The following is a 14476-nucleotide window of genomic DNA, read 5'->3' on the forward strand; positions in this document are numbered from 1 at the left end:
GTCAGATTTCTCTAGGAATTCAAAACTGATCCTCTGTATGTCATTAAATCAACAAAGCAGCTATCAACTTGAGAAGCACAAAAATGGTGAAGTAAAATTTTTACATGTGTGGCTATGTAACTGGTAAACATTCATTAAGGAAGCAGAGGCACTGAAACCTAAGGGATTTCACTATGAAGTTCCATTAAGACAAGCTTTTAAACTTGCATTACAAAAATGTTTGGTTTCATTAAAGCCTGTTTCTTAAGAAACACACACACACTCCCAATCACAGACATTCTTAATAAACCTCAGTTGTTCACAGCAAAAGTGTGATCAGTTACATATATCAGCATAGTACTCTACCAGCTAAGCACTGCTCTGCTAGTTAATGAAGAAATATATATCCCACTGTTCAGAGTTCACCTTTAAGGAATTACATCACAAGGAAATTTGTTAATATGGGAAAAGCTATACAACTGTCCCTCTGTATTCGAGGATTCAACCAACCATGGACTGAAAAAACAAAAATTCCACAATGCTGAATTTGCTGTGCTCTACCAACTACCTATACAGCATTTACTCTGTATTAGGTATAACAAGTAATCTAGAGATGATTTTTTCCCTTTCATGCATTGGAGAAGGAAATGGCAACCCACTCCAGTGTTCTTGCCTGGAGAATCCCAGAGACGGGGGAGCCTGGTGGGCTGCTGTCTATGGGGTCACACAGAGTCGGACAGGACTGAAGCGACTTAGCAGTAGTAGCAGGTATAACAAGTAATCTAGAGATGATTTAAAGTACCATCTTTTATGACGTGCATATGTTATATGCAAATACTGTGCCATTTTAATATAAACGCCATTTTTATATTAGCCTTGGGTTTTGGTATTCTGGGGATGGGGGCTAGAACCAATCACCAATCTCCCATGGATAACAAGGGATGACTGTACTGAATATAAAACCTGCTTACTGTTTTTATAAGGCATAATACCCGTTTGTGCATATTTTCACTAATTGACTTTATTTTAGAGTGATTACTTAAGAAAAAGTAAATGTGAGGATAAAATTCTTTTATTTTCACCCGAAAGGATCACTCCCCGTCTTTCAATTGCTGACTGGATTTTTTCCTAACTTCCACAACAGAACAAAATCACAAGCCTTTTCTACACTGATGAAGAATTATAATCACCTAAAAGCCCCTAAAAATCAACACTACTATTTGTTTTTATATTGGTTTTCATATTATGCTCTACCATGCTCAGTATGTCTGATCTCTTATCAGAAGGTTGCAGTGTTTGAACAATAAAAAACACACATTCATGAAAAATCAGCTTAAAACCATGCTTTTAAACACTTTAAAGTCTAAACTAACATGCACTATAAACAGACAAAAGCCCCTGAAACAGGGCTTTCCTAAAAGCACAGTGATTCTGTCATTTGCTTTGTATACAGTGTGCATGAACACACACACCATTTGATAGCTTGAATCCAAGGTACAATACTGACTCTTTTCACACAAGTTCTGTATCCATTTATCACTTCCTATTAGGAATGTAAGATTCCTATGAAAATTAAAATTAACATCCACCCATCATGTCTACAACATGAGCATTATAGATGAGGCATTAACTTAGACCCAGCCTAGTAGTAATTCCCAGAGTAAGCAAGGCAAAGAGTAATGCTTAATTTCACCAACTGCAAGAATCTAACCCCTTTCTGTATCCTGCACTAACGCTGTAAGAAATCCACCCAGTGTTATCTCCTGCTCTCAGCCATGGGCTTTCCTGGGCCCTGTGCTCGAGAGCACCAACAGTAGTTATCCCCACCTCCCCACTCCCCATTAACCCCATGCCGGAAAGAAACAGCATATACGCACCTTAAAATCTGTATTATTGATATATTCAAATACCAAAGCTGGTGTCTTTGACTGCAAGAGAGAATATTAATGCTTCGTTAAGTATTCAAACAATAAATTTGATTTGCTTCTGTCATACTGGCCCATCCCCAAATCCCACTTAGATGAAAGAGAGATTCACTCATTAGGGAGAGTTTATTATGAAAGAATCCCCTTGAAATGTTACGTCTGAAATTTGCTTCAAAACAACTGGGGATGGTGGGTGGTGGGGATGTGGGTGGGGTCCAGATGAAACAAAGTGCCTTAAGCTGATTAACTTGAGCTAAAGTTGGGTGATATGTGCAAAGAGGTTCATTATACTATTCATTTTACTTTTGTAAATGGTTGCAGTTTTCATTATAAAGGTTTTGGTTTTTTTTGTTTTTGTTTTTTAGGAGTCTATTTTCTGACCAACCTGTCAGTGGGCCTGGCACATTATGTGAAGATGTATATGCTCTGCAGTGTTCCAGCCTGCCAACTACAAACAGTAGTAAGTTTTCACCTTGGTTTCATGAACCAGACACATTTTACAAAATTATCATAGGTCTTGGGAATTTACCATTGGTCTTTCCACAATCAAAAAAGCCACCCAAGTGTATGATGGTCACTAAGGTATAATATGAAATTACACCGTGGCTAGGGATAGTTAAGAGAATGTCTCTTTTCAAAGATGTGCTCCCCTCCAAAACCATATAAAATCAAGTATTTTAAAAGCACTATAAATTTTAATGTAATGAGTACAAAATGGTCAACATTTGATGTTCAAAAAGTCAGGTTTACTTAAGTAACGTAAAACAATGCTAATTGGCAGTAATAAGCTTTCAAAATTGAAAGAAAAGCAGGGGCTTGAAGAAGGTTGAGTGCTGAAGAATTGGTGCTTTTGAACTGTGGTGTTGGAGAAGACTCTTGAGAGTCCCTTGGACTGCAAGGAGATCCAACCAGTCCATTCTGAAGGAGATCAGCCCTGGGTGTTCTTTGGAAGGAATGATGCTAAAGCTGAAACTCCAGTACTTCGGCCACCTCATGCGAAGAGCTGACTCATTGGAAAAGACTTTGATGTTGGGAGGGACTGGGGGCAGAAGGAGAAGGGGACGACAGAGCATGAGATGGCTGATGGCATCACTGACTCAATGGACATGAATCTGAGTAAACTCTAGGAGTTGGTGATGGACAGGGAGGCCTGGCATGCTGTGATTCCTGGGGTCGCAAAGAGTTGGACACAACTGAGCAATTGAACTGAACTGAAAAGGCTATAATAAGAAATAAGATCATGAAAATCTTTATGACTGTGCAGTTCTGCTCAACGAAGTAGGTAATAGTCACAAAGCAAACAGGCCACAGTGCACACATGCATGTCTTTACCAGAACAAGGAGCAGCCCAAGGATTCCTTGTTAGCCCAATGTGGAAAGGTTTCAACAAGACCACCAGATCTCTCTACAGGCTCGAAGCAAGCCTGTCCCCCTAAAAGTCAGGGGACGAGGGTTCCCGTTGGTTTTCATTCACTTTGATTTACTTGTATCACGTATCATGTAAAACATGCATGCTTTAAGTAACATTACAAAAATAATGACAGGAACCGCTAAGTTTTGTTAACACACACACACATATAAAGCAAAATAGAGATGCACTAGGTGTAAAACTACATACTGGCTCACAATGCAGGCCATTTCCAAGGATCATGCAGTCCAGAGTTACTGTAAAATCAGTCTGAACTGATTAGGCTGGGATACATTTTTTTTTTTTAAACATAGTAAACCTTTAATGTTCATTCACTTAACAGTCATTATTCCTCCTTTTGCAACTTGTGTGTGTATGTGTGTGCTCAGCAGTGTCTGACTCTTTTGCGACCCCATGGATTGTAGCCCATGGAATTTTTCAGGCAAGAATACAATACTGGAGCAGGCTGCCGTTTCCTTCTACAGGGCATCTCTTGCGTCTCCTGCATTGGCAGGAGGATTCTTTACCACTGAGCTACCTGAGAAGCCCAGGCTGGGATATATTTTTAATGCCAGTTAGGTATAATCTAGCATGTAACCATCCTTCTCAATCTTTTTAGGATCCAAAGGAAAAACTGTAATCTTGGGAAACTTACTTAACCTCTGCAGGCTTCAGTTTTCTTATCTGTACACTGTGACAACGTGGACAATAATGGTACCTACCCAACTGGACTGCTGCAGAGATTAAACGATATAATTGCATTAAACACTCAGAATAATGCCTGGCACATAGTAAGTGTTCAATGCGTGATAGCTACATTATTATGAGAATGTCTTCAGCAGACAGAAGCAAACATGTTCTTAAAAAGCTATCATGGGAAAACAGAGAAAATTTTCAGGTACAAGAGGTAAAAGAACAGAAATTGGATGGGAAGCTTGCCTAATCATAAATACTTAAGGTTAGGTTATTTCTGAGGAGGAGAGAAAACAAAATTGAACAGCATATTTTATATGTCTAAAAATTAAGCATTTTAATAAAAATATTTAAACTGCATCTGCATATACCATGTGAGCCCTAATGGTGGATGCCGAATTAAAGACCAGTATGAGAAACAGCAAGATAGTGACCTCAAGGGGTCTGTGATCTGTTCAGTTCTCCACGGGAAGTGTCCACATGGCCACACTTCCTATCTCCTTCTGTAAACCCAGATTTTCAAATGTCAGGCTTACTTAAGTGAGGTAAAATAATGTTAATTGGCAGTAATAAGCTTTCAAAGTTGGGAGAAAAGCAGGAGCATAAGGGAGCTTTGAAGCAAACGTTTGTGGACTGAATCAAAATAATGAGGCTATAAAACTGGGAAAGGGATTTTTTTTCTACAAATACTTTAAGGTTCCATAAAAGTGGTAGTGGGTAGTTGATCACTGGGCCACCATGATTTTTTCTGGTTTTCAAATCCTTTAGCAGTAAAGACAAACACAATCATTCCCAGCATATTATAACAATGTTTCCCATTATTTTCAGGTTCTCTGTCTCTCATACACATACACACACACCACCCCCCACCTCTCTCCTTCAACAGCTAGGCACCTACCACAGGGTCCTTCACAGTGTCAATCAGCTTAATGATATTTGTTCCACCACGAAGGTTCTCCAGAATCTTAACCTCTCGTTTTATCTTCTTTTTCTTCACTGGCTTAAATATACAAGAGTAATGAGAAGTAAGACTCCTTTTGAAGTTAATAAATAAAACTTTAAAACACTGTTTCTATCAAATGGCTATTTCATTATCTTGCACAAGGGCATGTCTAAACTAGAAGAGATGGGGGAATAAAATGAGGTTTAAGAGGAGCCTGCCCATAAGAATTTTTAAGATTACATGAAATAATTCACAGACTCATACAGCTTACATGTCAAATCTTTTAAGTAGTTACATTTAGGACACATGAAATTTTGAATGCCTATGTCATACTTTAAAAATAAAATGTTTACTAGTTAACTGCCCAATGGAAAATGTTATAGCTCTTAACAGCTGTCTATCATGCACTCATAAATGGAAAAACTGAAACAAACTGCTAAGACACCTGCTCTTCCAACGGGTCGCATGTAATTTTGTCTTCTAGGAGTGAAGACCAGTTCACTGACATCAAGTTACAAACTTGTTTCCCAGCTGCTGGCTCCCGTTTCCTGTCACCACTCCCATTTCCTTAATATCTAGACTCTGAAATCAGCTCAGAGCCAGTAAAACTTCCCAACAGACCCCATTCCTAAAGGAAGAGATGATGGATCAGCAAAGGAACAGACCAATCTCTGACACAGCAGTGACTGAAAACCCCTGCTACCCACTAACCTTTCAATCTGCTGGATAGGCAAACCGGAAACCTTAATCAAAAATGTCAGCATTATGCATGTTATTTCTTGTCATAAATGGGCTAAAGAGTCTGAAGAATAATTAAAGCAGCTCTAGAAAAATAAGCATTATCACAATCAATTATGCTTTATCAAGTACTTAAACAGCAACTAGTATATAGGAAGCAGTCAATAGATGTTATGTCCATTATTTTCATGTTTCATTCTCACAAAATTCCTATGTAGAAGACTCAGCCAAGTTGAGCTATTTGCCCAAGATCACACAGCTAGCAGTCAAGAGCAGGGGCAGGATTCAAATCTAGTCAGCTTGACTCTGCAGGCCTCACTCTTCGCCACCGTGCCTTCATTCCCCAAGTGTGGCCACGGGAGCACCGTAACTTAGGAAAAGGAGTACTGCCCCAGCAAGACACTGTTACAGCAGCGCAGGCAAAGACAAAGACGGCCCCGTGGATTAGCCGTGATGGAAAAGACCGTGTCTACGTGGTGGCGGTGGGATGGGTGAAACACAAGATACACACAAGCCAGAGGAACCAGCATCTCTTGCTGGTCACCAAGCTACAGCTTTGAACACAAACCAGAGAGGAACTGTAAAACACAGAGCACCTGCATCACCTGTAGGAGGGCGCTCAACTGAGAGGCTGGAGTCTGGCTGCATTCTTCCAAGCCAGCTGCCACAATCGCGCCCATTCCATTGTCAGCATTCTCAGAACAGATCTGGCTACTGTGGTTCTTTCTCCATTCCACTTAGGAATTTTACTATTTCCCTTTTTCATAATTACAGAACTCAATACTTTGGAAAAGTGAGGCACTCAAACATCAAGTACAAACTTGGTCAGAAAACAGCCAGAGAAGGACATACTACAAAGTAAGTAGTCTACAAGCTTTAAAAATGTTTATGTCATGAAACACACAGACTAAACAAGCACTCCAGATTAAAAAAAATATGACAACTGAATGTAACGCATGATCTGGGATTTTCCTTTGCTATAAAGAACATTACAAGGACAACTGGCAAATGAGAACAGAGGTTGTAGATCCATCAATATTAACTTTTGATTTCTGATCATGGCATTGAGTTATGTAAGAAATTGCTTTTGTTTTTAGGAAATATAGGAAATTAGGGATAAATAACATTCTTTCAAGCACTTAAGTAAAAGAAATATATATCAGCACATACATACATATCTGTATGTATAACAAGTGTGTATATATATAAATAAAAGAGAAAAGGATATTTAAGAAATCTGCATGAAAGATACATGGGAATTTTTGCAATTTTTCAGTAGTCTGAAATTTTGTCAAAAAGTTAAAAGAAAAATCAAATGCAAACAGTATATTCAACATAAGAAAATTCTGGGTTTTTTTGTGGCCACACTGTGAGGCATGTGAGATCTTAGTTCCCTGACCAGGGATCAAACCTGTCCCTTGCCACAATGGAAGCTCTGCATCCTAACCACTGAATTACCAGGGAAGCCCCAACAAATTCTAGAGTTGTCATCCACTCCTGGAAAGTAGTTACAAATCTGTGGGAGTGGCAACAGAGGGAGAAAAAAAACAATGGCCAGAAGCCTGTGTTCACCAAAAGCCCCCTCTCCCTCTAAAAGTGAACAAGTACAAGGTAACCATTAAATAAGCTGCTCCTATGACAATGCCCCATATAGAGCCTTGCCTTGTTCTGTTATTCAGCAACGTATCAGGCAGGCACGCAGTTCCTGGATAGTCCAGTTCAGATGAATGTATCTTTCACTATGTCTTAAGGCAACTCACAGAACAAGTGAAGCACATTTGACTGCCCAATTGTCACCTGTCAGACTGGGGACAGCAGGACAAATCTGAAGTGGCAAAATGGAGCCACACTGCAGCTGGAGTCCTCACATACTGAGAAAAGACCGACAGACTGTAAGAGGAGTGATGAACAGCGCAGGAGGCTCACTCCAGAGCAGGGGCACCAAGTCTCTACAGGAACCAGGCTTCAGGCAACTCTCTCTAGCCTCAAGCTTACTCCTCTGAACCTGAGAGACCTCCAGAAGCCGAAAAACCAATGAATGCCCAGATATTTATGACCGCGATGATTTACATTCTATAAATAGAATTCAAGGGAAAAAGTTAGGATTTATAAGGGAGGATCCTTGGCATCTGAAGAAAGATAGACCATGAATTTTTACAGAAATAAGGCTGCTCTAATCCTAAAGCCTACTGTCCACACTCACTCACCACCACTAAAGTGGAAAATACATTTCCACCATTTCACATTTCATCTGCATGTTAGATTAAAAGCCCTTCTCTCATCTAAGGTTCATTTATCCCAATTCAGAGAATATCTGGCTCTAACTCAATCAGTTTAGCTATTAAAAAAACAAAAAAACTTATACTCAAAGTCTAGAAGATAAAAAAGCTAAACAAAAGAAACTAAAGTATTAATTCAAGTTCTAATAATAAAGGTATTTTGGCATACACGTAAAGAGAGCATTTAAAGCAGAAAAACGCCTTTAAAATTTTCTGTGCAAGAGTTCTGAAAAGAAAGAAAAAAAAAGATGTTTTTCAGGTTTCTGCCCTCAGGTGAAGAGTCCCAGGTAGTCAGCAGTCTTGGTTGAATGTGATCCAAATCTTGTTCAATGTGGTCCTGCTTCTCTTTCCCTATTCAGCAACATTAAACATTTTAAAACAAAGACCAATTTAGTGATGGCTGCTCAGAAAGACGAAAGTTGATAAAGTAAGTTATCTGTCCTATATATTTACTCAGAGCTGATCTTTAAAAAGCCGGATCTGAGAATGATTTCAACTGCTAGCATTTAATTGTGACTGAATTCGCAAGCTAATATCTACTAAAAGGCATTAAGAATTATGACCTCAATAAATCCCAGCAAATATTAACAGGCAAAGTCCTGTTTTAATTTCTTTCCAAGCACAACTTAACTGATACATTCAAGGAAGGCAGGAACACAGCTCAGAACCTTCAAACCTGGGATTACTTTTGTTCCACTACCAAATCAACAACTGCCCCACTAAGATTTTAATTTCATCACCTGCAATAAACAATTACAATGAACAATGGTTGTCAGGACTGCAGGATAGAACAGAAAGAATGCTCAGTCTGGATGATGGCTTTTATTTTATTACCCTGGCAGAACCCACTGCAACTGACCTAAATATCAACATTATTTGTGCAGGGTTTATTCTTCACAACAAATTTCCCCCTGATTTTTCAACTCTCATCTTCCCCAATACATGATCAATTTCTTGAGGGCAATTGTTATCCTCAGGATTTAAAAAAATTTTAATTTAAAAGTGAGTCACATAGTAGGCCTTTTGCATCTCACAGAGAGGATGGTACAGTCCTTTCTCCTACTGGCTCTGCCCTCTTAGCAAGTGATTAGGATGAGACCTGGAGGTACTGTATATGTTAAAAAAAAAAAAAGGATAAAAGCACCGGTCCTTATGATGTCAAACAAGAAAGGAAAGTAACATTTCACTTATATGTTAAATATGCTGCTGTGGATACAAACCAGAGAAGCCAAGTCCGAGTCCCTATAGCTCTCCAGGCTTTCATCTACCCAACATGTCAAGCAGCAACCCACTGATGCCAGGTATTTCCTTCCAGAAGAACACCTCCAAAAATCATTAGAAATAAACAAATTCCATTTGACTTATAGTGCATGCTCGTCCATCTTTCCAGGTCAGTTCAGAACACCCAGCTGATGTCCCATTCGTGCCTCTCACATCTACCAAGCTTCTGCAGCAGGGACTGAAAGTCATGAACTCAATGCTTCTATCTCACTGGCCATGGGACCCTGAGCAAACTGCAGGTTCTCCTGGGTCTTGCTTTATCTGTAAAAGCAGGTCTGGGTTCTAATAAGGTCTATGCTCCCCTAATGTGATTCTGTCCCACAGGCTGGCCACATTCTGCATCTCTGACCCCACACTCACAGCGCTGGATACAGCACTGACTCAGTCACAATTTTTAAAATTTGTATTATTTTTAATACTTTAACAATCCTCTTTTTATACCGAGAGACGTATTAGTATTAATGTCTTGTTTCACGTAGTGGATGTCTTGGTACACTTGCCTAATAAAGCAAACAGAGGGCAAAAAACCTACCAGCTGAGAAAGTAGAAATAGGAAAAAACATCACTTTCATAAACCTCCATAGCACCAGCTCACTGTGAAGTAACTAAAAAGGATCTGGGATCAATCATCTTTAACACTACCTCCTGACAGTACAAAGTTAAACTTGTATTACCACCACGCTTTGTTTGAAGCTTGATAATTAATTTGGGGGGGGGGTGGGGTGGCAGGGAACGGACAAACTCTGTATGAAGTAATACCAACAGGAAGCCTAAGATGAGGATTTCCAGTACTTGCAGCATGGGTCCAAAAACCTGCACTTTTGTTTTTTAAAATCTGGTATTGCTTTTAACTTCTATTTGGAAAACAGCTGAATTTGCAGCCTCCCAAGGACTTCAAGAAGAGATGAAATCCATATACAGAGGTGATCCTCACAAAGTGCTAAAAGTTGTCCAAAGTGGCCAGATGCTTTTATTTCTGTGTACGCTTTCCTAAAAGGTACTACAAAGGAACTGAAAAAATGATTTCTCAAAATCAAAAGATGAAACTTTAGGCATGAAAGTGGCTTTCTGCCCTGCTATATTAACCCTTACCACCACTCCCCCTTCTCAAAACAATTTCTGCCAAAAAAAGACACAACCTCCCTACTGATTGGGAGTGTTCTTTGAAGATTTCTGTTCCAGAATCTCAATTCAGGCCAGATAGAAACATTCTACTCACCAATTTCTAAATTCCTAAAACCTCTTATTAATGTTTAGACATCTATTGATGTAAATGAAGAGATAAGAAATTCCTCTGTGGTCATTCGTCATCCAACCATTCTCATATGCTGGAAAGCACTGGATAGAAACATTCACCAAAGAAGCAGGCCGTTCCTGTCCTCAAAGAACATACTCTGTCTCGGTCACCATGTGCACATCAGCACAGAAGTTCCTTCCTGCGGCTGAAATCCAGTAGGCCAAGATGAAGAGCAAGCTCTTTCTGGAGTCCTTCAAATTATGAGCAACTGGCATTCTGTTAAGGAACTAATTTCCCGTGGCCAAACATGACAATAGTAGGATTAGTCATAACTCTGACTTATCTGAATAGGGGCACATAACTTTGGATAAAAGCCCTATTCTTTTTAAAACAAACAAAAAAACCCAATATTTTTAATCTACTTTAATTCAGCCTGTCGGAAAGAGAAGAGCCAACAATACCATCAGTAGTTTCTTAGCCCATCCTTCAGACAGAACAAAATCTGGATAGAAATGTCACAGTGCTTTGAAAAACAAAAGTGAGTGTACTTTTCATCAGCAGAAACAAGGTGGTGTGGGCTGAACCCCAAGAAGGACTTGTGTGGAAAAGATACAAGAAACACTGAGCCAGCTGGAACATTAGAGGGGCCTCTCAAGTCTTATTTCAGAACAGTGGAACTTTTTCTGTGCTCAACGTTAAGATCTTACAGCCCAATGCCAAAATGAGCAGTAAGAGACAGGGAGAAATTGCAAACAAGGAGCCCTGGCTGAGGGTTACTTCAACACAGTGACGTCAGGTGTGTTTCTCTGTGCCTACATTTCTTGTAGGTTAAATATAACCTTCGGCTTCCATACAGGGTTCCCTAAACATATCCTGTGCACCTTCAGAGCAGGGAAAAAACCATCTAGTAACTGAGGCTATGAAGTTCTATACAAAAATGACCAAAGAGCAATGTGACGCTTCTCTAACTGAACATACTGTTACTTCCATGTACACCTCAATGTTGTTCCTTTTCCAAAAAGACACCACAGGAAGCTGCACGCTTACTCTAAAGATGCTGCCATCATATGAAAGTTTAGACATTTTTCTGAAATTGCTTTAGTGTCAGCAGTTCGTCCTTCCAAATGCACAGCAATGGAATGTGGATATTCCTAATTTCAATTTATGTCTTGCTTATTTCCTAGAGAGATTTTAACCAGCTTATAGTAAAAACATTTATGCTAATATACTAAGAAAAAAGCTGTATGGCTTTCCCAGGTGACTTCTCTGAAGAAAGCATCTTTTTAAATATTTATGCTTGTGAAGAAATACAATAAAAAAAGATGACATGATTCTGTGGGTGCAACTCATATTTAGGGAAGAGGAGAGTCAAAAACTCCACATTTTCAATATCAGTTCCTTACTTCTTACCCCCAGCGTTTCTGACAGCATAAATTAGTAACTTGGCTATTTCTCTCAATCATAATCCTGTCTCTTCACCACTAGGCTAGACTGGTACTGAGTATCAGCAGAGTCACTCATTTTTATGAAAAGTGATTTTCAGACAGTCCAAGCCTGACCCCTCTTTTTAAATAGGGACACAGCTGCCTTAACTCTACATAAGATGACAAAAACAGCTTTTCAATCCTATATTCTTATCCACAGAACCTCTCCAAAATGGCTATACTGGAACTCCTGTTTGTGTAAAAGTGCTTGTATTAATTAACTCTTTGGTCACCTCAAGATTTCACTAAATGACATGCACACAAATGAAATAATCTGGCAATGATGAATACCCTTCACAGATTCTAAGAACTGTTTTTTAGTCCACCCTGTAAAACATTATCAAAGCTATATAACCAGTTACCTGGAAGAGAATTTAGCCAACTCTTCATACTTAGTAAGATCATGTCTCCATCCAAGAGATGACAAAGTGTGTATCTGCTACAAACTTAGGCTGCTAAACCAGATTCAGGCTGGTTTGTTCCAATCATTATTTTAGTGATTCTAAGCTTACTCTCTACTGCTCCCAGCTTCACTTTTACTGGCTGATAAGCAACTATGAACCTCCCTGGCCCTGTTAGCTCACTGATGTACCCCATCTGAACCGTTTAGCACCAAAGGAGAAAAAACAAGCAATTATTCACTGGGGTGTTTCCTTCCACTCAGGCTTCAAACTCCTCTTTGAAGCTACTCTGTTTCCATCTTTCTTTCTGGAATAACAAATTCAGTGCTCAAGGAGCCTTTGTATCAACTGGGCTCTTCATGAAGAGGCTCTTCTTGCATGTGAATACCTATTTAGTTTGTAACAAATGGAGGCTCTTTGGAATATTCACTTTGGGAGCCCATAATTACATTTTAGAACAAGGATGTTCCTGAACTACCATGCTTAGATTTGAAAAAGGTCTGTGTGAAAAAAAAGTTCAAACAAAAACAGCTGTGGGAGGAGTAGCAGAGGGACATGGGGCAGAAGGTTTTTAAAATGAGTTTGTCCTGCTCATTCTAGAATGTGGTTGGAGTAGTTTGTATCCTTCTGACCTGTGAAAAAGAAATTTTAATGCCACTCATAAGACACTCACCTTGAGAATTTTTACCACCACTCTCTCGTTGTTGGTGATGTTAATAGCCTCAAATACTTCACTATACTTTCCTCGACCAAGTTTCCGAACCAGCTGGTAATCATCTTGATTACTGGGAAAGACAAGAAGGACACATAAATGCCAGGACTTGGGGTTAACCAAGGCTATGCCCACTACATATCCCCATCCAGGCGCTTCCACTGATCAAGCACTTGGAAGTGTCTATATACCTCATGCCATAACTTATTCCCTAAATGAAAGCCACAACATAAACTTGGCTCTTTTCACTGGACGTAGCTCCTAACCTAACTGGTCCCTCATAACTAGGGGGAGACAAGGTGGGAAGGCAGGGGTCTGAGCCAATCTAGAGAGATGAGCAGAGCATCCATCCTGGAGGCTCACAGGTGCCCCTCTGCCCACAGCACCTGCCTTATTACTTCACTCCCGCAAGGTAGACAGCGCTCGCTTTGAGAATCTGGACGTCTTTAAAAAATTTCCTCCCACCCAGCCTCATTTCAAAAACCTCAAAAAGGCAGAGAATTTTAATAGCTCAAGAGGACAGCTGCTGACTTCCCACCCCAACAGAAACCCCAACGCGTGAGAAGGAAGGGCTGCTCCTTCACTTCCACCAGGCTCTAGTCCCTGGATCCCTACACTTGTCAGTAAGAGAGCATTCCCCGAGGTGAGAGGGGTGCGCACCGCTGAGAGGAAGGAACGAGAAGCGGGGAGAGGGAGACGAGAATATGGTGGGGAGGGTCTGCTTCCCAGCCCAGAGCCGAAGAGGCGCGGGCCCAGCGGGGAGACAGACCACGGGGGGCGAGTGCGGTTTGCGGCGGGGGTGGGGGTGCGAGGGCCCGGAGGGGGGCTGCGGCGGCTTTACCCCCAGCTCGGGACGTGAGCTTCATAGTCCCAGTACTCGCGGCTCCTCAGGCTGTTCACCTCCGCGTAGACCCGGGCCCTGCTGCCCGCGGCCGGGCCGGGCATGGCGGGCGGGACCGGGGGGCGCCGCGGGGCGCCGAGGGTGGCGGCGCGGCGAGGGGCGCGGGGCGACGGGCAAAGGAGGCGGCGGGCAGCGGGCCGCCGGAGGAGGAGGAGGAGGAGCGCGGCGGCGGGCGGCCGCGCCAGGCCGGGCCCGCGGGGGCGGGCGGGCTGGGGGGCGCGGGGGGCGCCGGCCGAGCCGGCCCGGCCCTGGAGCGGCCGGCGGGGCGGCGGGGCGGGCAGCGCTCGCGCTCCGCGGCGGCCTCCGCTCGGCTCGCGGCTCCGAGGCGGCGGCGCTGTCGGCGGCACCAGCAGCGGCAGCCGCCGGCCGGGAAAGGGGCAGCGACGGCGGCGGCGGCGGCGAAGAAGGAGGAGGAGGAGGAGGAAACCCGGAAAAGGGGCCGCACTCACTAGGAGCGGCCGCCGCCCGGCCCGGGTCCGCCCAGGCTCACAGCGC

General features: G+C 41.8%; 1 protein-coding gene across 2 annotated transcripts in view; it reads right to left on the minus strand.

Annotated features, from left to right (window-relative positions):
• The window catches only part of CSNK2A2 (casein kinase 2 alpha 2), a 35726-nt gene extending 21571 nt beyond the window's left edge, over positions 1–14155 (minus strand). The window contains exons 1-4 of one of the 2 annotated variants that reach the window (XM_018062064.1): positions 13922–14155; positions 13042–13153; positions 4904–5005; positions 1857–1907 (exon numbers count right to left, since the gene is read on the minus strand). In XM_018062064.1, the coding sequence (XP_017917553.1) occupies positions 1857–1907; positions 4904–5005; positions 13042–13153; positions 13922–14025 (369 nt within the window). In that variant the 5' untranslated portion in view covers positions 14026–14155. The remainder of the gene's footprint in view (positions 1–1856; positions 1908–4903; positions 5006–13041; positions 13154–13921) is intronic. The other variant, XM_018062065.1, reaches the window with a different exon arrangement.

This window comes from Capra hircus, chromosome 18 (assembly GCF_001704415.2).
Source record: "Capra hircus breed San Clemente chromosome 18, ASM170441v1, whole genome shotgun sequence".
Classification (NCBI taxonomy): domain Eukaryota; kingdom Metazoa; phylum Chordata; class Mammalia; order Artiodactyla; family Bovidae; genus Capra; species Capra hircus.